Source organism: Nannospalax galili, unplaced genomic scaffold (assembly GCF_000622305.1).
Source record: "Nannospalax galili isolate Female #2095 unplaced genomic scaffold, S.galili_v1.0 scaffold799, whole genome shotgun sequence".
In the NCBI taxonomy this organism is placed as follows: domain Eukaryota; kingdom Metazoa; phylum Chordata; class Mammalia; order Rodentia; family Spalacidae; genus Nannospalax; species Nannospalax galili.
Window position 1 is genome coordinate 503,954 of NW_008343085.1, and position 26,819 is coordinate 530,772.

Below are 26,819 nucleotides of genomic sequence, written 5' to 3' on the forward strand. Positions count from 1 at the left end.
GTCTTAGATGGACCATAAGAACCATATGTGCTGTATGTTCTTACTGAACATACATACTGAAGTGGATGGCTCTGTTCATAGAGAAAGAAACCGGGGCCTTGGGGGGCTGTCAAGTCTGAGTCATGACCTGCTAGCATCTTCAAGGAGTCACTCAGACCACAAGAGCTCCAAGAGCCCCAAATTTTTTTTGGTCTTTTTGAGATAGGGTCTCCCTGTAGCCTCAGCTGGCCTGAAACTCACTATGTAGACCAGGCTGGCCAAGAATTCCGAGATCTGTCTGCGTCTGCCTCCCAAGTGCTGGGATTAAAGGCCCAAATTCTTTTTGTTCCAGCTCCAATCCTTACAACCTTGTTCCCTTCATGCCCAGGCTCTCCACAATCCCTAGGGATTTGTATCATCTCTGTATGAGGCTTGGACACACAGTAGGCACTCTCTGAATATTTCATGAATGAAGCTATTCTTCTGCCTGTGATACCCCCAAGCAGCTTTCCCCCACTTTCCCTACTTCTTGGCACCTAGGATCTTTTTTTTTTTTTGAGACAGGGTCTGTAGCCCCAGCTGGACTGGAACTCACTATGTGGACCAGGCTGGCCTTGAACTCACATAGGGCACCTAGGTCTTGTATGAGGAAAGTTTTAGTCTTTGGAAAGAGAAAGAGTAGAAGGGATTCTTAAAAATCAGTTAAAGTCTCCTGAAGTATCTGTTAACTCAATCAGAGGGGAAATGGGCAGGAGACCCCAACCTTAGCCGAGGAACTATTGGCAGCTGATTACTGCTGGGTGAGGGAAAGTTGGTTTTCTTTAAGGGAGTGACGCTTGATAGGCTGAACAGGCTCCAGTGGATGAACTCACACCACTGAGGGACATCTGGGGACATGAACTTGACTCAGTAGGTCTTAACATTTATGACAGAAGGCATGAAATCTGGTGGGCATGTTATGGGGGGGTGCAGATAGGGGAGGGGGTCTAAACATGATTAAGATATATTGTATGAAATGCACAAAATTCCAATAAATTTTTAAAAAAATTGTGGTATCTGATGGGGGCTGGGTGGTATCTCAGCTGTGTTAACATGAGGACCTGTGTTTATTCCCCAACACCCATGCAGAAATCCAGGTATGATAGCTCATATCTATAATATCTGGAGCTGGCTAGTCAGCCAGCCTGGTGAGCACCAGGTTATAATGAGAGACCCTGTCTCTAAAAACAGCTCTTTCCTTTCTCTTTACTGCAGCTCCTAAGGAATGACATCCAAAGTTGATCTCTGGCTTGCACATGTGCATGCAAACGTGCGCGCGCGCGCACACACACACACACACACACACACACACACACACACACACACACACAGTGGCAGCTGAGCCCAGTCCTGGGTGTATATGATCCTTAAGTCTAGGATGGGGCAAACTGACATTCTCACAAGTTCTTAAGCTCTTGCTATTGGCGTGAGCATCACACTGAGATCTACATGTTTAGACATACTTGAAACAGGTGCTCTTGAGACCCTGCCCTCTCCTGGGTCTTACCTCTTCAGTGGTCCCTGATGGAGTGTTCATTGCTAGTATCTGCCTCTAAGCTACCCAGCCTTTTCCAGGTTTATTCTAGAAGTTGGTCAGAAGTGTCATGAGTTACTATCTCTAGTTCCCCATCTCTCCACTCTCTAGGAGGGTCAAGACAGGGCGGCTGTAAATCATTCCATCTTCCTTTTCCCTCAGATGGAGCCCTCTTGAGGCATGTGTTTGGCACTGAACAGGTCTCTCCCACCCTATGTAAGGATATTCTGGGAGAATAACTCTTCCTCTCTAGGGACTCCTCAGCTCTTTCATTTCTCTTTACTGCAGCAGTAAGATGCCCCACCCTCAAGGGTCAGTGGAGAGGCCTCAGGAGCTGGGAGTTCTCTTTGCCAATCCTAGGGAGTAGATCTCATCCTGGGTTGCTCAGGAAACCCCCTGGGATCTTCAGTTTCAGGAAAGGAAAAAATGGGCTGAATTCCATTTTGATCCTAAAACCAGGAAGCCAAAGTTATGGAACATGGAAGCCGGGGGCCATTAGAATTGCCATCATGAACAACTGTGCAAAAAAGTTCCTGGAAGTTTCTTCCTCCTTTTGAGAGGTTGCCTTCATTTTGAGGAACGCCACTTTAGCACCTTGTCAGGGAATCTAAGCTTTCCCAGGGACTTCAGCATAGAGTCACATGGATCATAAATGTACCCCAGGGAAACTGCAATGCCTTAGGGAATCTGAGGAAGTTAGTGTGTTTGTATAAAACTCCAAATAAAACTGGTAACAGGCATTGGGCAGGCAACCAACTATGTCTGTCCCATTGAGTGCTCATAAACTCAAGAGGTCTTCTATCAAACCTCAACTGAAACCAGCCCTGCCTCTGTACTTTTTGAGTTATATGAAACAATAAATACTTTTATAGTTGAAGATGATTTGAACCAGTCATGTGTAGTGGTGCATGCCTTTAATCCCAGCCTTTAAGAGCCAGAGGCAGAGCCAGAGGCACTGGAACTAGATACATGACTCACTGGTTAAGAGCCCTGGTTGCTCTTACAAAGGACCGGGGTTCAGTTCCCAGTACCCATGGTGGCTAACAACCATCTGTAAACTGACGTTCCAGGGGATCTAGCATCCTCTTCTGGCCTCTAAGGGTATTGCATGGCATGGGTGCACTTTTATACATGCCAAGTACTCATACACATTAAAAAAAAAAGGATGGGGGTGATAACGCATGCCTTTAATCCCAGCACTAGAGAGGCAGAGGTGGGTGAATCTCTGTGAGTTCAAGGCCAGCCTGGGGTTACAGGGAGACGCTGTCTCAAAAAAAAAAAAATCAGTCAGGGGCTGGAGAGATGACTCAGCAGTTAAGAACCCTTTCTCAGGCCGGGCATAGTGGTGTGGTGGTGCATGCCTTTAATCCCAGCACTCGGGAGGCAGAGGCAGGTGGATCTCTGTGAGTTCAAGGTCAGCTTGGTCTACGTAGTGAGTTCCAGGACAGCTGGGGCTACAGAGAGACCCTGTCTCAAAATGATCCCCCCAAAGAGAACCCTTTCTGTTCTTCCAGAGGACCTGGGTTGGATTCTCAGCAACCACCTGTGCTCTCTTCTGACCTGCACAGGCACTGTAAGCATGTGGTGTGCTTACATACATGCAGGCAAAACACTCATACACATAAAAATAATAAATAAAATGTTTTTGTTTTTCTTTTTAGTTTTTGAGACAGGGTCTCTCTTGTAGGCCCAGTTGGCCTGGAACTCACTATGTAGACCAGATTGAAATAAAATGTTTTTTAAAAATAAATAAAAATTACCCATACAGCTAGGTATATTTCTGTAACCCCAGCACTTAAGAGGCTGAGGCAGAAGGATTGTGAGTTCAAGGGCAGCTTAAGTCATACAATGAGACTCTGTCTAAAAAAACAAAACAAAAACCTACCCACAGAGTGTTTATGTTCTTTTACAGAGAAATGGGCTAAAACATTTTATAGACTACTAGATGTAGGACAAGTATGTTCAGTAAGAAAGAAGACAAACACAAGGACTGGCCATCATACCTTAAGTTGTTAGAAAAGGTAAAGGTTAAAAACTCCAAGTGGAAGCCATGTGTGATGTGATGGCTCGTGCCTGTAATAATAGCACTTGGGAGGTTGAAGCAGGAGGATTATGACTTCCAGGCCAGTTATGGTGCGCGCGCTGGGCACCCTGGCGTGGTGTGCGCGGGCACGCCTGGGAGTCGCGGCCCGGGTCCAGTCCCCTGGTCTCAGCCGCCGAGCCGCCGACCCTGGAAGAAGGCGGGTCTGGCCCCGCGGGCTTCTCGGTGTCTCTGTGGGTCTCTGCTGCTGGAGCATTGTCCAGCTGTGTACTGCTTTAATCCCCCCCTTAATATCCCCCCCTTAATCCCCCCCCCTCGGTGCGCTTTCCTCTTGATGTGAGATCCACTGGCCACTGGACCATGCTGGAGAGCGCAAGGCAGCTGAAGCTAGGATCCGTGAGCCGGTGGCGGAGGAATGCTGCCTCCTGGAGAGGCTGGATCGCCAGTAAGACGCGGGACTCTGCTTAGTCCGTGTCACAGCTTTTATTAAGTGTAGCTTCAAGTGATCCAGCTCTCTATTATTGAGAGAAGACTGGGATATTTATACCATGGGGGTAGTGGTAAAAGCTTTGGCTGATAGATACTTTGTGAGACATTTCTATTTGCATATGGAAGTGGGTTTCTGCCATGCTGCCAGACCGCTGACTACCTGAAAAATCACACAGGAAAGCATGGTATTCCTAGAGCCAGGGGCCATGTTTATGTTATGGCATTTGTGGCGGGCACTTCAAAAGGAGAGTCAGGAAAAATGCCAGGAAGGCACCCCGCTATGAAAGGAGTCTCAGCACATAACTCCGAGCTCGTGAGCTATCTGGATATGAAGAGACTTCTACTTCACATAACAGAGGCCCCCAACAGCCAGTGTGAATTATATAACAAGACCATGTCTCAAAAAAGTAAAAAGCTGGGGAGGCCAGTGAGATGGCTCAGTGGGTAAGGGCACTTGCTACCATGCTGAAGACCTGAGTGTGTTCCCTGGGACCTATATAGTGGAAGGAGAGAGCTGACTCTTCCATGTTACCCTCTTACCTCCACATGCACATCATGGCATATCCTCTCCAATAAGTAAGTAAATGCAATTAAAAAAATTTAAAAACTAAGGCAAGGAGGGGCTGGAGAGATGGCTTAGCGGTTAAGAGTACTGGCAGCTCTTGTAGAGGACCCGGGTTTGATTACCAGCACCCATGAGGTGGATAACAACCATCTGTAACTCCAGTTCCAGGGGATCCGATGCCCTCTTCTGACCTCCATGGGCATTGCATGACACAGGTACACTTATATACATGCAGGCAATACACTCATGCACACAAACTAAAAATAGTAAAATATTTTAAAAACAATATCTACCTCAAAGGATAAGTCAATATTTCTTTTTCTTTTGTCTTTTTTGAGACAGCGTCTCCCTGTAGCCCCAGCTGGCCTGGAACTCACTATGTAGAGCAGGCTGGCCTTGAACTCCCAGAGATCCACCTGCCTCTGCCTCCTGAGTGCTGGCACTAAAGGCATGTGCCACCACGCCCAGCCCATATTTTATTACTTTTAAAAATATTTTATTATTTTTATTTTTTATGTGTATGAGTTTATTGCCTACATGTAATTAGGTGCACCCATGTTGTGCAATGCCCATGGAAGTCAGAAGAGGGCATCAGATTCTCCTAGAACTGGAGTTACAGAGAGTTGTTAGCCACCATATGGGTGCTGGGAATCAAACCTGGGTCCTCTGCAAGAGCAGCCAGTGCTCTTAATGGTTGAGCCATCTCTCTAGCCCCAAGTTTGCTCTTTTTTATAACTCTCTGGGAAGAACTCATGGAATCTCAGAGGTAGTTTCTCAATGACCCAAGGACCTTCCATTAGGTCCTTCTTAAAGGTTCCACCACCTCCCACATGAACCTTGGTGTGGGGCAGGGGTGACACAAACCATATTCAAACCATAGCACTAAAGGAAGCAGAACATGATAGAAAGGCAGATTTTTTGGGGGGGAGGGCGGTTCTTTTTGAGATGGAGTCTCTCCGTAGCCTCAGCTGGCCTGGAACTCGCTTATGTAAACCAGGCTGGCTTTGAACTCATAGAGATCTGCCTGCCTTTACCTCCTAAGTGCTGGGACTAATGGTGTGCGCCACCACACCCAGCTGAAAGACAGACGATTTTAACTGTAATAAAAAGTGGGCATGGAGGCCGACCTATATATTCCAGTGCTCAGAAGGTAAAGGCAGGGCCTCTCCAGAGCAAGGTGTGTGAGTGAGCTCTGAGTTCAATTGAGACCCTACCCCAATGAGTAAGGCAGAAAGAGATCAAGAAAGACTTACAATGTTAGCCTCTGGCTTCCACACAGATGTGCAGGCACACACATATGCCCATATATGTAGACATATGTATATGCACAAACACCACATATGCATGTAGAAAATTAATATAGGTATAGCTATAGATATATGTATACATAGAGAGCCATGAGAGGAAACTCATAGGTCATGTTTTGGGCCAATGCTGGAAGACAAAGGGGGTTGGAGTGAGAAAAGGTGTGAACAGATGTTTACTTCCTCCTCTGGACTCTACTTGAGCTTACGAGTGAGGTGAATAATCCTGGGCTCTTATAGCAAGTGGTCTGAGCCCATGCCTGCTCATAGAAGTTGTACAATGTGATGATGGCTACAGATATTTGTTGACTGACTCACTGGCTGAACCAACTCTGGGAAGCACCTTGGAGAATTGCTGTCTTCCCAGTTCCAGTTGAAAGAAGAGCCTACTATTTACCAGGTTTGGTCTTTGGGCAGAAACCAGGTTTGAAGCAGAGCATGTGCTAAGCAGTATAACTAGATAGAGCAGTAAACTGTGTCACTTATGAGTCCAGGTACCATACACTGCCCTTTGCCTGGCACTCCTCAACTCCTACTCGTTTCATGACCAAAAAAAGTCTCCTCCTCCAGGAAGCCTTCCCTAGCCAACTCCCTGCCCACCTTCAGCTGAGGTAGGTGCCCAAACTGGCCCAACAGGCCCTTGGACGTTCTTGTACCAAAGTATTTAGCACACTGAAGTTTCAAAAATCATTTTGGTAGCTGGGTGTGGTGGCACATGCCCTTAATCCCAGCACTCTGGAGGCAGAGGCAGGCAGATCTCTGTGAGATCGAGACCAGCCTGGTCTATATAGTGAGTTCCAGGTCAGCTGGGGCTACAGGGAGACTATGTCTCAAAAACACAAAACAAAACAAAACAAAACATCAAAACCAGAAAAAAAATCACTTTTGTTATTATTAATTCATTAATATTTGAGACAGTCTTGTGCAGCCCAGGCATTGGCCTCGCACTCACCTCATTATGTAACCAAGGATGACCCTAAACTTTTTTTTGTTTTCCCATGTTCATGCATGTGTATGTATGGTGTGCATGCATACATGTTTACATATATGTGGACCACATGTGTATGCATACGTGTGTGCATGCATATGGAGGCTTGAGGTTGATGTTGGGAGTCATTCTCAATGGCTTGTCCACTTTATTCATTGAGACAGGGTGTCTCAGTCAAACTTAGAAGCTCACTGAGGTCTAGATCTAGCTTGCTCTGGGGATCCTGTCTCTATCCTCCAAGGCTAGAATTTCAAACAGGCTGCCTCAACAACCTGGCATTTACATGAGTTCTAGGGATCCAAACTCTGAGCCACTGAGCTATCTCCCCAGACTCCTTTGGACTTTGTTTTCAATGAATTTTATTGTTGTATTATTTAAAAAGCCTTAAAACACTCATATTTTTCTTCTATATTTAATGTTTCTACATTTTTGTGAGTAAGCGGGGGATACATGTGTAGGGGTATGTATGCATTTGGGTGTGGGGGCCAGAGGTCAACCTTGAGCTTGTTCCTCTGGTGATATTCACCTTGTTATTTGAGACAAGGTCTCTCACTTGGCATATAACTCACCAATCAGGCTAGACTATCTGGCTGGTAAATCTCAGGGACTCAATCTGAATCTGTCTCTGTCTCTGTCTCTGGGATTACAAACACATGCCATCACACCTGGCTTTTTACGTGGGTTCTGCTTTCAATGCAAGAACTTTACTAAGCTATTGCCAACCTGATCTTGTGCTTCTGAGCCTCCTGCCTCCATCTCTTGAGTGCTGGGATTGCAAGTATGTGCTGTCATGCCCAGTTAGTTGGTGCATGAACCTGGGGCTTCACACATGCTAGACAAGCACTCTACAAACTAAGCTACATTCCTAGCTTAGTTTGATTTTTTGACACAAGGTCTTGCTGTATAGCTCTGGCTGCCTCTACAAATATGTAGCACAGACTGACCTAGAATTCATGGCAGTCCTCCTGCCTCTGCCTCCTGAGAGCTGCAATTAAAAGTATGAACCAGCACATCTGAATTTTCATTTTTATTATGGAAAACTCCAAATACACTAATGTAGCTCAAATAGGATAATGAAGCCCATGTACCCATCATCCAGTTACAACAATCACCAATTTACAAGCAAGTTTGTTTCATTTATATCATTTCCCACCTCAAATTATTTTGAAACAATCTTCAGCATTCAATAAATGCTTCATTGTGTTTCCTCAAAAGGGTACTTTTTGTTGTTGTTGTTGTTTTTGTTGGTCTTTTTGAGACAGGGTCTCCCTGTAGCACCAGCTGAACTAGAACTATGTAGACCAGGCTGGCCTCCAACTCATAGAGATCTGCCTGCTTCTGCCTCCCAAGTGCTAGAACTAAAGGTGTGCGCCACCACACCCGGCCCATTTATTTACTATTTATTTATTTATTTATTTATTTATTTATTTATTTATTTATGACAGTCTTGTGTAGTCCAGGTTGCTTTGAATTTCTGTTCTTCCTGCCTCTATATCCCAAATTCTGGGCTTGGGATTACAAGAGTGCCACTACACTTGGCTTTTTTTTTTTTTAATTTTTATTTTTTGGTCTTTTTGAGACAGGGTCTCCCTGTAGCCCCAGCTGTCCTGGGTTCAGACCAGGCTGGCCTCGAACTCACAGAGATCTGCCTACCTCTGCTTCCGGAGTGCTGGGATTAAAGGCGTGTGCCACCACGCCCGCCTTTTTTTTTTTAAACAGCATTTTATCATGTAGCCTGGCCTCTAACTCAAGACCCGCCCCCAGGGCTGGAATTATAGGAATAATTTATGCCACTGTATTATTATTATTATTATTTTATTATTATTTTGAGACAGGGTCTCCCTGTAGCCCCAGCTGGCTGGCCTGGAACTCACTATGGAGACCAAATTGGCCTTGAACCACTGTATTTTTTATTTTTTTATTTTATGTGTATTCATGTATTGCCTGAATGTAGGTAAGTGCACCGGTGTCATGCAATGCCCACGGAGGTCAGAAGAAGCTGTTGGATCCCCTGGGACTGGAGTTATGGACAGTTGTTAGCTGCCATGTGGGTGCTGGGATTCAAACCCGGGTCTTCTGCTTTTTAGTGAAACATTTATTTCTATGCTACATTTATCTTGATGTTTTGTTTTCCACTTTATACACTGTCACTTTTTCTGAATATAGGTACAAATAATTTTTTTTTGTATTATCGTCCTGGTCTTAATCTCACAGTCAGTTTTAGTTCAATTACATTTGGTGGTGGTGGTGTTTTTTGAGACAGGGTCTCCCTGTAGCTCTATCTTGCCTGCTTCTACCTCCTGAGTAGATTAAAGGTGTGCGGCACCACATCTGGCTCCACCTACATTTTTATTTAGAATAGGATATGCTTATTAAGTCAGTTATACTCAGGTAAGCTTGTGAATGAAAAATAAGTCATTGAATTAAGAACAAATAAGATGGATGTGGTAGTGCAGGCCTGTAATCCTAGCACTCAGGAGCAAAGGCAGGTGGATCTCTGTGAGTTTGAGGCCACCCTGGTCTACAAAGTGAGTTCCAGGCCAGCTGGGGCTACAAGGAGACCCTGTCTCAAAAAGACAAAAAAAAAAAAATTAAGAACCAATAATGGAAATATTTCATTGATTCATCTAATCTCAAGACAACCAGTTCCCTAAAGCAGTATTCTGCTTAATAAATTATCTTCTTGTCTAAACAGAAACAGAAAAAAAAATGAAATCATGGGAAATCTATGACCATTTACTTGATATTGTATGCTTTGAATAGCTCATCACTAGTAGCACTTGATAATCAAGAGTAAGTTAATAGTTTGACATTTAAAAATGTAGACTTGGGGCTGGAGAGAAGGCTCAGCAGTTAAGACCACTGGCTGCTCTGTAGTGGACTTGGGTTCGAATCCCAGCACCTACATGGTGGCCTACAGCTGTCTGTAACTCCAGTTCCAGAGAATCCGGCACCCTCTTCCCACGTCCCTGGGCATTGCATGACATTGACGCACTTATGTACACAAAGGTAATACATTCATACACATTAAATAAAAATAATTTTAAAAATTTGAAAAAATTGTAGACTTGAGCCTGGCATGGTAGCACACATCTTTTAATCCCAGCACTTGGGAGCAGAGGTAGGCAGATCTCTGAGAAATCGAGGCCAGCCTGGTCTACATAGCAAATGCCAGGCCAGCTGGGGCTACAGGGAGACTCTATCTCAAAAAGACCAAAAAAAGAAAAAAAAGAAAAAATATAGACTTAATAAATTTAATGTAGATAAATAATTAGATAAGCTTCTGGAGAAGCCAACCGAGATATATGAAGTGTAGAAGTATAGAAACTTTAGATGAATACTTGGAGAGGCAAGTATCCAAGTATCCATCTAAATTTTCTTTACTTCATTCTTTTCGCGAAGTATTTAAAGTTGTTCAATATACAAATTTTCATTTATTATCTTGGAAGTCCTTTATTGTAAAGAGAATTCTTTTGTTTGATGACCAATAGTCACAATGTTTACTCTAGATTGCCATTTTGAATAAATTCTGTTTCTTGAGATATGTTTCTGTATTTCTTTTATTTTTATTTATTTTTGGGTGTTTTTTTTTTGGTCTTTTTGAGACAGGGTCACCCTGTAGCCCCAGCTGTCCTGGAACTCACTATGTAGATCAGGCTGGCCTTGAACTCACAGAGATCTGCCTGACTCTGCCTCTGGAGTGCTGGGATTAAAGGTGTGTGCCACCACACCCGGCTATTTTATTTATTTTTATTTCATATATATGAGTGTTTTGCCTGCATTTATGTAAGTGCACTATGTGTATGCAATGCCTGTGGTGGTCAGAAGAGGGCGTTGGATCCCTAGAACTGGAGTTAAGGACAGTTGTTAACTACCATGCGGGTGCTGGGAACTGAACTGGGTCCTCTGCAAGAATAGTAAGTGCTCTTAACTGCTGAGCCATCTCTCCAGCCCATTTTCTTTTTAAATTTAAATTTATTATTTAATTTTTAAATTTTTTTATCTGCATGAATGCTTTGCCTGCATGTGTGTAAGTGTACTCATGTTGTACAATGCATGAGAAGGCCAGAAGAAGGCATCAGATCCCTGGGAACTGGAGTTAATGGATGGTTGTTAGCCACTATGTGGATGCTAGGATTTGAACCTGGGTCCTCTGCAAGAGCGGCCAGTGCTCTTAACCACTGAACTATCTCTACAGTCTCTTTATTATTTATTATTTATTTATTTATTATTTATTTATTTATATTTTGTGTATGAGTGTTTTGCCTGCATGTCTGCAAGTGTACCAGTGTCATGAAATGCCTGTAGAGGCCAAAAGAAAGTATCTGATCCTCTGGAACTGGAGTTACAGACTGTTGTTAGTTGCAATGTAGGTGTTGGGAACTGAACCCAAGTCTTCTGCAAGAGCAGCTGGTGTTCTTAACTACTGAGCCATCTCTCCAGCCTCTCTTGTCTGTATTTATGAGGTAATATTTTAATTATTTTTGCAGTGTATGGTGGACCCTAATGCATCAGGAAATCTGGTGATATACTTTCTTTAGAATGCTGTGAAATTATCAGAGTGAAATGGTAGTCCTGCTGATCTCAAAGCTTCTGAGGCACTTAGTTTATGATTGTCTCTTCCGTCAGAGAACCTGATTAATGGAGCATGTGGCTTCACTACCTGAAGGATCCTGCTGGCAGATACCATCTTGCTGCCCATCATCTTTGTCACTGTATTTTTAAAAATTTTATTTATTTATATGAGTATGTGTGAGTGCCTTCATGTATGTATGTGCACCACAAGCATGTCTGGTGCCCCCAAAGGCCAGAAGAGGGCATTGGAGCTCCTGGAACTGGAGTTACGGATGGTTGTAAGCCACTGTGTGGGTTCTAGGAACTAATTCTTCTGTAAGAGCAGCAGTGGTGGCTGGAGAGATGATGGTGGCAGTTAAGAGTGCTGGCTGCTCTTCCAGAGGACCTGGGTTTGGTTCCCAGCATCCACATGTTGGCTAATATACTACCAGGTGAAGATAATTGAGCTTCAGGGTAGGAGGAAGTTCACTGGAGATGTGAAGAGCAGACCTTAGGATAGGTACTGAATAAACCCAGCCAAATGACCAGAGTCCTTTCCTCAACAATCTTCCTGCCTCAGCCTCCTGAGTGCTGGGATTACAAGTGTGCTTCAGCTCAGTGGGGCATTGTTCCAATTTACAAGCACCTCTTCAACCAGCATCTCCAGGAATGGGGCTGGGTCACAAATACCTGGGGAAAGTGCTTCAGATACAGTTTATGTATTGCCTGAGTGCCAAGTGACCTAGGATGAAGCCCAGTACTTTTGGCCAATCACACTAGAGAAGGGATAGTTTTGAAATGGGGTACCAAACACAAGCACCATTTCTGAGAAAGGTCAGTTTCCAGTTAGGCCTTAATAACTAGGTCTTCTCTGTGACAGAAACACCAAACTGCCTACACCATTCTCAGGAGGAGAAAAGGAGACTCCCCTTTTGCTTCCAAAGGGCAGAGTTCAGGGACTACTTCCCCAAAGAGACTTTCCCTGACTCCTCATGCCCCCCACCTTACCTGGGCAGTAGAAAGTGGACCCCTGAGCTTGAAGACTGTACCTGGAGCAATGCAATTGCAGAAGAGCCCAATGCTAGCCTGATTCTAGATAACAGGGCCTCTTTATGGAAGAGCCTTGCCATAGGCTCACCCTCTGCAGAGCACCTCCTTCCCAGAAATCCTGATAGTCTGTCCATCTTCTCCCACCTCTTTGTGCACTGGGGGCCTCCAAGCTGATTTAACCCGATCACTTTCCCAGATGGGCAAGTATCTGATTGGAAAAAAAAAAAAGTCCCACAGAGGGGTGGGGGAAGGCAGGGACTAGTGGGATCCTGTGTGTCATGCTATGTCCACAAATGGGCAATCCACACCATGTCCTCAAGCTGATGAGAGCAGGCGTGGGCAGAGGCCTCACAACACAGGGAGGAAGGGAGTGGCCATTAGTACTAATGAGGCCTGAAAGCTTTTTACTCTGAAGCTGTGTGCCCACCCAGGGAACAGTCTGTTCTGCTCCCTTGGTTTCCAGGAACCCTAGGCAGAAAGGAGCTTGAGGACAGGAATAGGGGTAGGGGTCTTAAAGAAGTCTGGGGCAGGGGGAGGAAAGACAGAGCCAGGAGGGGCTGGTTTTAGCTGGAAAGGTTTTTCCCCACTTCTCTCTTCCCAAAGAAACCTAGTCAACTTTTTCACTCCATTCTTGCCTCATGACACTCACTGGCCCCCTCTGATGCTCCTGAATGAAGTTCCTGGAAGCAAAGGAAACAACATGGCACATAAAGGCTAAGTGAACATCTCCAGGGCCAGAAATTAAATTAGGATCCAGGGGCCGCCTGCCTTGTTATTGCTAATGGTTCCAGCCAGACCCATCCCCTAGGTCCTGATCCTATGGAAATTTTGGGGACTGGACACCCTATCTTGTTCCCAAAGTTTAATTGTTTCCTGGAGACTGTATGTCCAATTGGAGATGGGTGCTCCTCCAGTAGAGCACCCAAAGGCTTGGACTCTAGGCAGAAAGCCTGAAATGTACCCCCACCTTCCAGGGAGGGCCCCTCATGTCTTTGCTGCAGCAGTCACGTGGAGACCCTTTATTAGACCCTGTCATATAAGCCCAGGGCACAAGTGGCCAGGAACTCTCTAGACAAGGACCAGCAAGCAAAGGTAAGTCCTCAGACTGGGCAGGGATTCTGACTTTCTGCCACGTCTCTCTGGGATGTTTGTGGAGGGCACACCAAGGAACAGGAGAGACTAAATGGTTGTTTTTGTTTTGTTTTCCTGCTGAGACAGGCCATGCTGACTGCAGTGCTACTGAGTTGTGCCCTGCTGCTGGCACTGCCTGCCACACAGGGGGTCCAGATGGGCTTGCCCCCGCTGGAGGGCATCAGAAGGCCTGACCAGGCTCTGTTCCCAGAATTCCCAGGTGAGTATGGGCAGGATTGGGAATGGGTGGAATGGGGCACGCTTCTACCTGCCTCCTACCCTAATCTCAATTCCAGCCCTGGGAGGTGGGTACTTTTGTGTACGGCAGGTGTGCTGCCCTCACATCTTCTGCCCCAGGCCTAAGTCTGAATGCTCGCAAGAGGACAACTGCAAACCAAGCAGAACAGGCTTTGCTGCAGAAGGTAGAAGCTTTGGCGGAGGTAACTCCTTAGGGAATGGGGCTCAGGAGAAGGTGGGGAGCATTCAGGTACCATCCCCTCTTCCTCCTTCCGAACCACCTGACCAGGGCAGACACTGCAGACCACCCCTGCCCCACACTCCACTGCCATCCTACTGGGATTGGGGTGGGAGAGGTTTGTGAACGTGCCGTCGACACCTTCTTGCTTCCCTATTAATGCAGGTGTTAGACCCACAGAACCGCGAGTCGCGCTCCCCGCGTCGCTGCGTACGGCTGCATGAGTCCTGCCTAGGACAGCAGGTACCTTGCTGCGACCCGTGCGCCACGTGCTACTGTCGCTTCTTTAATGCCTTCTGCTACTGCCGCAAGCTGGGTACTGCCACGAACCCCTGCAGCCGCACTTAGCCAAGGGATGTGGGGCAGAGGCTGGGGACACGAATAAAGAGTGAGACCAATCCCAAAGCTGTGGTTATTTCGGACGTGGCTGTCCAACGGGTGCTGGGCTGACGGGAGGGGCAGGGGGCGTCGTCATGCCAGGAAACTACACACACCATGACCTCAGGGTTAGGTTACCCCATCCTCTGAGCCATGCGTACGCGTGCTTTTAAGGCACCAGGCAACTCTGGGGGAAGCAGGAGGCCACACCCAGCCCTGAAGAATCTAGTGGAACAAATGCAGCCAAAGCGGGGCACAGAGCTGCAAACCCGGTGTAACCTCCAGTTAGCGTATTAGCATGGGCTCCAGGGCCTGCTTAGGAATAGTCGTGACCTCCATCGAAATCCGCCCCTCACCGGACTTCAGTTCCGGTCTGGTAAGGAGGTCGCCGCAAGAGCATAAGAAATAGCTTACACCCTCACCTTCACCGGGTTAGTCCCTGAAGAGCTAGGTGCACCTAACTCGGGGAAATCTGAGGCTCGCTTACAATCCTGCGGGTACTAGCGCCACCACGCGGTCAGCTTCCAAACTAGCTGTTGCTTTGCTCTCGGCTGGGGAGCGGAAGGCCCGCCTCCCCTTAGTGCGCAAGCGCGGCTGCTCACACCTCCTCAAGACGCATGCGCACGAGTTTACCCGGAAGCTAGACACCGCTTGGAGCCGTGCCCCAGTGTGGTCACCTGACGCGCATGTACGTCCCCTGACGCACTTGACAGGCCGCTGCTGGCGCCGCGTCAGCTGATCTTGGAATCGAGTTGCCTTCGTGCGGGCTGATCGGGGCTCTCCGGTCCCGCCACCCCCGCCTCAGCCATGTCATTCTTCCCGGAGCTTTATTTCAACGTGGACAATGGCTACTTGGAGGGATTAGTGCGTGGCCTAAAGGCCGGGGTGCTCAGCCAGGCGGACTACCTCAACCTGGTGCAGTGTGAGACGCTAGAGGGTGAGCCGCGGGGTTCGGGCTGATGGAAGTGCCTAAGAGGTCAGGATGGAGGCCGCCCTGAATCCGGAAGCGGGGCCTTGGGAGCGCCACCGAGGCCTCTGGGAAGCTGCGAGCTGATGGTGGGGGTGTGGGAGGGCTCTACCTATAGGCGTGGCTCGGCGCGGGCCCAGACACAAACACGACTTTAAGAACCGCAGTGGTTTGCCCATGCTTGGAATACCTGTAACCCTGTTGTGCCCGTCATGTAGTCGGGAAGGAGGGGTGTCTTGAGTGATTGAAGGGTGCGAGGAGTGCGTGTCCAGGCCTCTTGATCCTGGCCCAGTCCGGGAGCTGTCACGTGGCAATGCTTAGGGAAGCTGGTTAGAAAAGCCCCCGCCCCTCCCCCAAAGTCTTGGGGAATCGTCGGGTCTTGGTCTTGGTCTGCTGGTTGAGCCTTCCTGGGAAGAATTGCTGAGCCAGTTTAGCCAGCGGTTCCTCCCAACTCCGAACCGCTGGCTGGGCAATATCTTCTAATTGGGAGGGTTTGGGAAAGCAAGGGGTGGCTCTGTCTGTAAAACTGAGGCTCATTCGCAAGTATTTGGCCGACACCCATACCTCCTCAGTGAGAGGGGATGTCTTTTGGGACAGTTTCTTACACAAGAGTGCCGAGAACCTGAGTTCCCCTTTCTTTTTAGCCACACACATCTAAAGTGTGGTCACTCCCTCAGGCCCAGATGCACTGTTAGACATGTCCTAATTCCGGACCGTCCAACCAAGTCGTAGTGAAGCAGTAGGGGTTTGAGTGCCCATCCTAAGGGATTCCTTTGAACAGCAGCGGAACTTAGAGCTGGAAGAGGAAGATAGCTTGGTGATTCACCCAATATAGAAAATTCTCAACCAATACTTTTGAGTGAAATTGAGTTCATTCAGTTATTGTTTACCTTGAAAACTAGACCTGTCAAGTGAAGATACTGTTAAAATAGAAAACTTACTGAAGTTAAAGTGCAATATTAAGTTTTATGAATTTAATGTTAACCTGCAAGAAAATGGGTTTGTCTTCATTCTCTGAGTGGAAGTGGGGAAGGAGAGGACACTTAATGGCCCTGGGTTGGGGGAGTCAATCAGCAACCTGATACTAACTTTACTGTTGGAAATAGAGAAAAGGGAGAAACCAGGAGGCTGCCTGGGGCAGGGCCTAATGCCTTCTTGGCATTTAATGTGCATTCTGTGGACTGTACTGGGACTTGAGGAAGATTTTTTTTTTCACTGTTACAAAGGTGTTTAGTGTATTCTTTGAGGAAGATCTTTCTTTGCTTAACTCTAAAGGTGAATACATTGATTTCATCTGGCTTCTCCCAAGGCTTTCCTCATTCAGGTTGCTGCCTGCCTCCCTTTAGAACTTCTAGGAGCCTGTGTTCCTGTCTTTATAGCAGATCCTCTCTCTTCATCCATCAACACACTAGACCATTCTTCTTGCCGAACTGCTTAGCACATGGGCTCCCTTGTGGAACATCATCCTGATCATTAGTTAGTGTGGCATTCAGGGATCCCTTGGTCTTTCACACATTCTCTTCTCCTTTACACAAACTAGCCCCCAACACGTGGTGCACATAGGTGATTTAACTTTGGAGTCAGTCATATCTGCATTTGAATCCCAGCCTACCAAGTACTGGATTGCCTTAGACAAGTTATTTTAACAGCTCTGGGCCTAGAGTTCTTCATTTGGCATATAAACAGCAAATATCTCATAAAAACTGTGAGATGTTCACAAAGCTACTTTGTGTAAAATGCTTAGCCCAGTACCAAGAACCCAATAAGCATTCAGTAAATGTTAACTCATATTGTCTGTTTTTTTGTTTGTTTTTTGTCTTTTTGAGACAGGGTCTCCCTGTAGCCCCAGCTGGCCTGGAACTCACTATAAAGACCAGGCTGGCCTTGAACTCACAGAGATCCACCTACCTCTGCCTCTGGAGTGCTGGGATTAAAGGCGTGTGCCACCACGCCCGGCATATTGTCTGTTTTTTAACTTGCTGTTTTTTTCCTCTGCTTCCTTCACTCATGAAGCACAGCCCCAGTATCGCCTCATTGTTTTTCCTTTTCAAGTACTAGGATTTGAACCCAGGGCCTTACAGATCCTTGGCAAGTGCTCTACCACTGAACTGTATCCCCCAGCCCTCTCTTCTGCTTTTTATTTTGAGACAGAGTCAAAAGTTGTACTGCCAGACTTATATTCTGTAGCCCAGGCTGTCTTTGACATTGTGATCCTCCTGCCTTAGTCTCCTAAGTAGCTAGAATATTTTTTTGTTTTGTTTTTTTGAGACAGGGCCTCACTTTGCAGCCCAGGCTGTCTTGGAACTCACTGTGTAGGCCAGGCTGGCCTCAAATTAGGAGCAATCCTCCTGCCTCCTGCTGGGAATACAGATGTGAATCATCATGCTTGACTTCCAACTTCATCTTTCAAAACTCTGGCCATGTTTGAGAATGTTGTCTTCTCCATTCAGTCACAACTCCTGTGGCACCAGTGCTCCTTTCCTAGAAGTTTCTTGACATAGAATTTGGGATTTTGGGGACTTTGTTTGCTGGAAATGCTCAGGACTTTTAAGGGCTGAAAATAATCAGAAGCAGAAAAGAGGGCCAAGGAGATGGCTCAGTGGGTAAAGGTGCTTGCTGCCAAGTCTGATAACTTGAGTTCAGTCCCAACCACTGGTAGAAGGAGAGAACCTGAATCCTACAAGTTGTTCTCTTCTGACTTCCACAGTGTCTGTACACGCACGCGTGCACACACACACACACACACACACACACACACAAAATGTAGTAATTTTTAAAAACAAGGGTGACCAGAAACTCTGTCTTCTGAAAAATGGTTTTCTCTGCTTCTGAAGGTGATGCCAGAGGCCTGGCCCCCAGGGTGCTATTACTGTTTCTGTTGTTTTGTTGTTGCTGGTGTTTTTTGTTTTTTGTTTTTGAGACAGGACATCCCACTATGCAGCCCTGGTTGACCTTGAATTCACAGAGATCCCCCTGCCTCCTGAGTGTTGGAATTAAAGGTATGCACCACCATGCATGGCCCGAGACTGGGTATTTTTGCCTCCTTCATCTCCAAGGGAAGAGGGAGAGAGACAGGAAGTAGGAAGACCAAAGAAGCTTGTGATCCCGGGCTATTTCTTTTGGTATGTACTTGGATAATAAAGATTTCAAGCCAGATGTGGTGGCATACACCTTTAATCCCAGCACTCCAGAGGCAGAGGCAGGCGGATCTCTGTGAGTTCAAGGCCAGCCTGGTCTACATAGTGAGTTCCAGGCCAGCTGGGGCTACAGGGAGACCCTGTTTCAAAAAGACCAAAAAAAAAAGATTTCAATGAGTATATTTCAGATGTTGGACGGTTCCCAGAAGGAAGAGGGCAGGATTAGGAGTGTTTATTTGCTTTGCAAGGCAGGGCAAGTCAAAGCCACGTGCGATGGCCCAGCACTCAGAAGGTATGTGAATCATGAGTTTGAGACCAGCTTAGAATATATAGTGAGATCCTTTCTCAAAAACTAAAACCAAAAAAGATAAATCAAGTATGGCACCTTAGTCTTTCTCCTTGGATTCTACTCCAGCAGGGTATCTGCTGCACTTCTGCTCTGCTAGAACTCTGTCCCTTTAGGACCTCAATGGCATATTGTCTTTTTCTTCAGTAGGAGAAAGACCCTTTAGGGACTATTCCTTTGGATGAAGTGAGGAAAAGATGGGTGGTTGCAAAAGCTCTTTATAGTTCTGAGATTTTTTTTTTTCCCCTGGATATATTAAATACCTTCTGAGGTTGACTCTTGTGCTAGGAATGTGGGGAGGGGAGATAGAGATATACAAATAAAAGTTATACAGTATTACTTTGAATATATTTATTCATTTACTTCTTTTGGTTTGTTTTGTTTTGTCTTGTTTTATCCAGGGTCTTATATAACCCAGGCTGGTCTCAAACTAGAAATGTAGCTGAGGTTGGCCTTGAACTCCTGATCTTCCTGCCACCATTCTCAAGTGCTGAAATTAGGTGTGCACTAACATAAATGTTCAGCTTCATTCACTTTTTTTTTCCTTTTTCGAAACAGGGTCTCCCTGTAGCCTCAGCTGGCCTGGAACTCACTATGTAGACCAGGCTGGCCTTGAACTCACAGAGATCTGCCTGCCTTTGCCTCCCAAGTGCTGGGACTATAGGCATGCTCCACCATGCCCACTTTTCACTGTTCTTTTTTCTTTTTGTTTTTATGAGACAGGGTCTCCCTACAGCCCTAGCTGACCTGGAACTGACTATGTAGACCAGGTTGACTTCCATCTCACAGAGATCCACCTGCCTCTGCATGTCATCACACCCGGCTCATTCACTATATTTTTGTGTCAGGTGCTGCAGAGGGACTGAGGTATTAAATTAAATGATGGTTTCTTGAGATTCATAGTCTGGAGATGGATGTCAGCAGGGCAGGAAAAGGGATCATTGTAGTATAGTGATTACAAATGTGGGTTTACTACGTCATGGCCTGTGGTTATGAACAAAGTATGTAATCTTTCAGTCCTGACTTTCATTATCTATAAAATGATGGTAATTTAACACCTACTTCATGGGGAGGGCATGGTGGTTCAATAAGATAATGAACATGGTGGTTAATCTGTTCTCTGTTGGCAGCAATACAGTATCACAGACTGGGTATGTAGAAAGGTTTTTTTTTTTTTTTCGCTTGTGGTTCTGGAGGTGCAAGGTGGGCTTTCTTGAAAGCAGGTAAAGTTTTGAGGTGATATAGAACATTAATTGGCAAGAGATGGAGAGTATGTATATATTTATACTCACACTCTTTTTGAGTCAGGGTCTCCCTATAGTGCCAGCTGACATGGTGTTTCCTATGTAGACCAAGCTGGCCTTGAACTCACAGAGATCCACCTGATTCTGCCTCCTGAGTGCTGAGATTAAAGACTTATGGGTGCTGCTGCTGCTGCCACTGCCACCACCACTATTGCCACTGCCACCACCACCACCACCACACCTAGTCATATGTATGTATGTTTTTTTTTTCTGTTGTTCTTTTCTTTATTACATTTATTATATTTGTCTGTGTGTGCATGCACATGTGTGCCATAGCATGTGTGTGGGGGTTAGGGGGAGAAGGTCAGAAGATAAACTGAGAGCCAGCTCTCTTCTTCTACCATGTGGGTCCTGGATCAAACTCAGGTCATTAGGCTTGGTGGCATGTGCCTTTACCTGATGAACCATCTTGCCGATTCTTTCCTCTCTGCCATTCCTCTCCCTCCCTTCTTTTTTCTCTTTCTTTTTTTTTTCTAGTACTAGGGCTCAAACCCAGGGCCTCAAGCATTGCTAGACAAAGCTCTCTACCACTAAACTACATTCCCAAGCTCTTGTTGTTTGAGGCAGAATCTTGCTGTGTAGCTCAGGCTGGCCTTGAATCCAGCATCCTCTCGCCTTACTGCCTCAGGCTCTTTTTTTTTTTTTTTTTGAGTGGTAGGATTTATAGGCATTTGCCACCAAACATAGCTTCTCTCATGTTTTCTTCTTTTCTTTTCTTCCTTTAAAAATAAAACCACCACTGGGTGTGGTGGCATGTACCTCTAATCCCAGCCCTCAGATGGAGGCAGGTAGATCTCTGTGAGTTCGAGGCCACTCTGGTTCACATGTTACTTCCAGGTGGTCTGTGACTAGGGAGATCCTGTCAAAAAACAATCAACAAAAAGACCAAAAAAAAAAAAAGAAAAGAAAAGAAATCCACAAAGATTCAGTAATAGGGGTTCCATCTTGGTGACTTCAACCATATTATTATGTCTGAAAAGCTCTACCATTAAATTCCGTAGAAGCATCAAGCTTTCACCTTCATAACTTTAGGGTCTTGTACGCCTTTGGAGCTGTGTTCATGGGTTACTGTGCCCCTCTCCTCTGCCAGTGGATTTAACCCAGTGCACACTGGATTTAGCCTTCATGCAACTTTCCCCTTGCTCCTCTGGGCAGTGGCAGGGAAATGACAATAGCAGGCACTGGAAATATCTCAGGTTTTGATTTCCCTTACCCTCTGGTGCATATCTGTAGTTTGCTGTGGTCCACTTTCCTCTCTGTGCCTGCTGAGTTCAGCCTTCAATTTGGGTTTTCAGCAGCCTGAACTGTGTCTTCAAGGCTCTTGTAGTACTAGGTGCTCAGAGCATTTTGTGGGACTTACCACTAAGTTTCTCCTCTCTGTTTTTTTTTAAGAGACTCTCTCTCTCTCTCTCTCTCTCTCTCTCTCTCTCTCTCTCATGTGTGTGTGTGTGTGTGTGTGTGTGTGTGTATGCATGTGTGCATGTGTGCGCCACAGTGCATGTGTGGAGATCAGAGAACATCTTGCAGGAATCATTTCTCTCTTTCCACTATGTGAGTTCTGTGGATTGATTTTAAGGCATCAGGCTTGGTAGCAAGTGTCTTTACCTGCTAAGCTATTTCTCTGGTCCCTCTACCCTCTTAATACCTCACAATGTATATTAAATTTCAACATAAGAAACCCTGAAGGACACTCAATATCTGAACCATAGCAAGTGCTTAGTACAAGCTTGGCTTGCGGTTAAGTTCTCTTTCAGTGTGTTATCCCCTATCATTGTTACTAAGTAGAAGAATTAAGTGTGTTACATATGGCTGTTTTTAACTTGTGGAAGAGACAGTAGAGAAATGATAGAGAATTTTCTTTTAAGAGTTTGGTTGCTTAAGTGCCTTTGGAAGAAGGCCTTCTGAACTATTTCAGCTGAGATACAAAGAATGAAAAGCAAGCTGTGCAGGGAGCTGGGGTGGGGCACTTTGAATGGTACTCAATGTGTGAGCAGAAAGAGTTGGACCATCAGAGGGAGCAGAAGGAGCCCCAAGGTGTTGGAGACAAGAGTAAAAATTTTTTTTTGGGTGGTCTTTTTCTGACAGGGTCTCCCTGTAGCTCTAGCTGACCTGGAACTCACTATGTAGACCAGGCTGGCCTAGATTTCACAATTTGCCTGCCTCTGCCTCCCAAGTGCTGGGACTAATGGCATGCACCCCACTGAGTACAAATTAAAAAAATTTAATTTTATTATTTATTTTAAGAAAGATCTTGCTTTGTAGCTCAGATTTGCCTCCAGCTCTTGCTCTTCCTGCCTCAGCTTTCCAAGTACTGTGATTACAGGCATGTGTAATCAAACCCAGCTTGATAGTGCGATTGTTCTTAGAAACCAAACTCTTAGGTTTTTTTTTTTTAATTTTTATTTTATGTGTATGAGTATATTACCTGCATGTGTGTGAGTGCACCCATGTCATGCAATGCTGTGGAGGTGAGAAGAGGGCATTGGATTCCCCTAGAACTGGAGTTAAGGAGGTTTGTAGCCACCGTATGGGTACTGGGAATCAAACCTGGATCCTCTTCAAGAGCAGTCAGTGCTCTTAACTGCTGAGCCATCTCTCCAGCCCCCAGACTCTTAGTTTTAAAAGGAGGGACAAACCTGGAGAGATGCCTCATTTGTTAAGAGCACTTGATGCTCTTGCACAGGACCTGGGTTTAATTTCTAGCACCTCTACCACATGGCTTACAACCATGTATCACTAGTTCCAAGGGTTCTGGTGCCCTCTTCTAGCCTTCATGCACCTGTACACACTTAGTAGACATACATACATGGAGGCAAACACTCATATACATAAAATGAAAATAAATAAATCTCTTAAAAAATCAGGTTTGCTGGGTGTGGTGGTGCACGCCTATAGTCCCAACACTGGGGAGGCAGAGGCAGATGGATCTCTTTGAGTTCAAGGCCAGCCTGGTCTACATAGTGAGTTCCAGGATAGCTGGGAGCCAAAGGGAGACCCTGTCTCAAAAAAAAAAAAAAATCAGATTCAACCAAGGGGAAGAAGCCCGTGCCTCCTTAGTACTCGTTTGAGAGCAGAAACAGTGATGGTAAGGAACATTGCCTTCCATAGAGGCCTGTCAAATTTGGGGTTGTTAAATGTAAATAAGTGTATATATTTCAGACCATAAGGAGTTACTTCCCCATTCAAGTGTGTGTATGTTCATTCAAGAAACACTTCCTGGGCTTCCAAGATAGTTCAGTGGGTAAGGTGCTTGCTGTATGTATTAGTTACTTTTCTGTTGCTATGATAAAACACCATGATCAAGGAAACTTATAGAAAGAAGAGTTTTATTTGGTTTTCTATTCCAGAGGGTTAAGAGTCCACCATGGCAGGGATGCATGGTGGTAGAGGCAGCTGGAACTAAAAAACTGAGTGCTTACATCTTCAGGAAGCACAGGAAACAGAGAAACTGCAAGTGGGGCAAGGCTTTGAATTCTCAAAGCCGGCCCCCAGTGACTTTGTTCAGCAAGGCCAGCCTCCTAAATCTCTACAAACAGCACCAGCAACTGGGAACCAAGTGTTCAGATACTTGGAGTCTATGGAGACAATTCTCATTCAAACCACCACAAGGCATAAGCATGAAGATCTGAGTTTGAATTTCTAGCCCCCATGGAACATCAGCACTGGAAGGCAGGGAGATAGGCAGATCCCAGGGGCTCACTGACCAGCCAGTCTAGCCAAAACAGAGAGCTTCAGGTTAATTGAGGAACCTTGTCTCAAAAATAAGGTGGAGTACAATAGAGGAAAACACTTGATGCTAAATTCTGGTCTCCACGCCTGCACACACATGTACACATTTTTTTTTTGTCTTTTTGAAGCAGGGTCTCCCTGTAGCCCCAGCTGTCCTGGAGCTCACTATGTAGACCAGGCTTGCCTTGAACTCACAGAGATCTGTCTGCCTCTGCCTCCCAAGTGCTGGGACTACAGGTGTGCACCACCACGCCCAGCTACACATGTACACATTTTAACACCGCCCCTACGCCAATGTACAGAAACACTTTTTTTTTTTTTTGGTCTTTTTGAAGCAGGGTCTCCCTGTAGCCCCAGCTGTCCTGTAACTCACTATGTAGACCAGGCTGGCTTTGAACTCACAGAGATCCACCTAGTGCTGGGATTAAAGGCTTGGGCCACTGAGCCTGGCCAGAAACACTTTTTGAAGGCATACTTCACTCAGCTTACTGGGCCTCATACCAAAGCCAGACATGGATTTCAGGCATTACTATACTCCTGAGCCTGATTTCTCAGGTCTTACCCTGAGTTTTGTCTAAAAGCATTGATACTAATTTCCCTAACTTGATGCTGAAAATTCATAGGTAAATCATGCTCCAGCTTTACCTTCAAGAATTTCTTTTTTCTTCTTTAAAATTCTTTGCTATATAGAATTGGAGAGATGGTTTAGTGATTGAGAGCACTCGCTGTTCTTGCAGAGGTCCTGGGTTTGATTCCTAGCATCCACATGGTGGCTAACAACCTTTCATAACTCTAGTTCCAGGGGATCTAACACCTTCTTCTGACCTCTGCAGACATTACACAACACAGGTGCACTTACATACATGCAGGCATTACTCTCTCACACACAAAGATAAAAATAATAAATACAATATTTTTAAAACTTTTGTTTATGGTCTCACCAAGCATACATAACTTGGAGGAGTATATAGAAACCATAAATAATAATCACCAAGGTACAACAATTACCAATTCTTTTTTATTTTTATTTTACGTGTATGAGTGTTTTGCCTTCATGTATGTAAAGTACACCTGTGTCATGCTCATGGAGGCCAGAAGAGGGCATTGGATTCCCTGGAACTGGAGTTACAGATGGTTGTTAGCTACCACTTGGGTCCTGGGAAGAGCCCCTGTCCTTTGCAAGAGTAACCAGTGCTCTTAACCTGAGCTTTCTCTTTAGCTCCAATAACCAGTTGCTACTGATACAATTATCACCTTGTTTCAGTAATAACTCCATTTGGATTGGGAGTGCAGGTCAGTGATAGAGTACTTACATAGCATGCATAAGGCCCTAGATTTAATCTCCAGCATACTCTGCCCTAAAGTAAAGGTTCACTTATTCCCTGACTCCAAAATTATTTTGAAATAAATCTCAGAAACTTATTTTATCTGTAAATATTTTAGTAACTCTGAAAAAAGGTAATGACTTTTTAAAATAACCAAAGTAGGAGCTGGAGAGATAGCTCAGCACTTAAGAGCTTGGACTACTCTTGCAGAGGTCCTGAGTTCAGTTCAGTCCCACTTCAGGCTGCTCACTCTAGCTCCAGGGGATCCAGTGCCCACAAGATGGCCCCAGAGGTAAATGTGCCTGCCACCAAACCTGAGCACCTGAGAAAACAAACTCCTGCAAGTTGTTCTCTGACCTCCACAAATGTGCTGTGGCACTTATGTGCTACATTACATACCAAATAAATAAAGGAATAAAATATAAAGTAATAAAAAACCAAAATAAGCCAGTAAGAGATAGGAAGATGACTCAGTGGATAAATTGCTTGCCATATAGGTGTAAACACTGGAGTTCAGATCTCTGTACCCACATAAAACGTGGGTGAGAGTGGTGATCCACAAGGTGGAGACAGGATCTCCAAGACTAGTCTAACTAGACTTACAGAATCTACAATCTTCAGGTGCAGTGAGAGATCCTGCCTCAGTAAATGAAATGGAGAGTGATTTATATGAAACTAATCTTCATGTTCGTGCATGCACACACATGTACTCCCATACATTTGAACACACACATTCAAAATAGATTTTGTTTTTGTTTTTGTTTGTTTGAGACAGCGTCTCCAAGCCCTGCCTGGTCTGGAACTCACTATGTAGACTTGCCTCTGCCTCTGGAGTGCTGGGGTTTAAGATGTGTGCCACCATCCTGCAAAACAAATTTAAAGCTAAACTGATGAGCATAACTACCTTCCAAAAAATTTAAAACCTTGTAATTGGTAGACACCTGTAATCTTAGCACTTGGCTGTTTCAGGAGGATTGTGAGTTTGAGATTAATCTGGGCCTGGTAGTGAGGTCTTGTCTTAAAAACCAAGAAACAGGCTGAGGAGATAGTTCAGTTGGTAGAGTGCTTGCCTAGCATGTATAAAGTCCTGGGTCTGATCCATAGTATTGCAAAAACAAAACAAAACAAAACAAAACAAAACAAAAAAAACCAGCTTAGTGGATCACCCCTGGAATCACAGCAGGAAGATCAGAACTTCAAGCTACCTAGCATGGTCAAATCCAGCCTGGGGTACATGAGGCCTTTTTTCAAAACAAGCAAACTAAAACCTATTCCCCAGTAATTTGTAAATATAATCAAATATGTATTTGGTGGGTTTTTTTTTGTATTTAGTATTTTTTATGTATTTTTAGACATTTATTTTTAGTGATTCATAGTTATTTTGATTTTATAAATACTTTAAAAATATTTGTCATTATAATAATAATAATAATAATAATAATTATTATTATTATTATTATTATTGAGTCCTTTTGAGACAGGGT

The 26,819-nt window shown here is 45.2% G+C and overlaps 2 protein-coding genes across 3 annotated transcripts in view; both read left to right on the plus strand.

The window, feature by feature from the left end:
• The first annotated feature begins 12,933 nt into the window (after positions 1 to 12,933).
• Positions 12,934 to 14,544, plus strand: Agrp (agouti related neuropeptide). Its single transcript, XM_008839084.1, has 5 exons — positions 12,934 to 13,015; positions 13,518 to 13,635; positions 13,762 to 13,894; positions 14,032 to 14,114; positions 14,315 to 14,544. Exons 3-5 carry the CDS (start codon positions 13,765 to 13,767, stop codon positions 14,495 to 14,497), a joined length of 396 nt encoding a protein of 131 aa, XP_008837306.1. The 5' UTR covers positions 12,934 to 13,015; positions 13,518 to 13,635; positions 13,762 to 13,764; the 3' UTR covers positions 14,498 to 14,544.
• A 617-nt stretch (positions 14,545 to 15,161) lies between these two features.
• The window catches only part of Atp6v0d1 (ATPase H+ transporting V0 subunit d1), a 51,957-nt gene continuing 40,299 nt past the window's right edge, over positions 15,162 to 26,819 (plus strand). The window contains exon 1 of one of the 2 annotated variants that reach the window (XM_008839085.3): positions 15,162 to 15,464. In XM_008839085.3, coding sequence (XP_008837307.1) covers positions 15,335 to 15,464 — 130 coding nt within the window. In that variant the 5' untranslated portion in view covers positions 15,162 to 15,334. The remainder of the gene's footprint in view (positions 15,465 to 26,819) is intronic. The other variant, XM_008839086.3, reaches the window with a different exon arrangement.

Excerpts from the sequence above, each read along its gene's own strand:
- Agrp (XM_008839084.1), top strand. The coding sequence starts at position 13,765 with ATGCTGACTGCAGTGCTACTGAGTTGTGCCCTGCTGCTGGCACTGCCT. Across the intron at positions 13,895-14,031 it reads TCTGTTCCCAGAATTCCCAG|GCCTAAGTCTGAATGCTCGC; the intron begins GTGAGTATGGGC and ends CTTCTGCCCCAG. Across the intron at positions 14,115-14,314 it reads AGGTAGAAGCTTTGGCGGAG|GTGTTAGACCCACAGAACCG; the intron begins GTAACTCCTTAG and ends CTATTAATGCAG.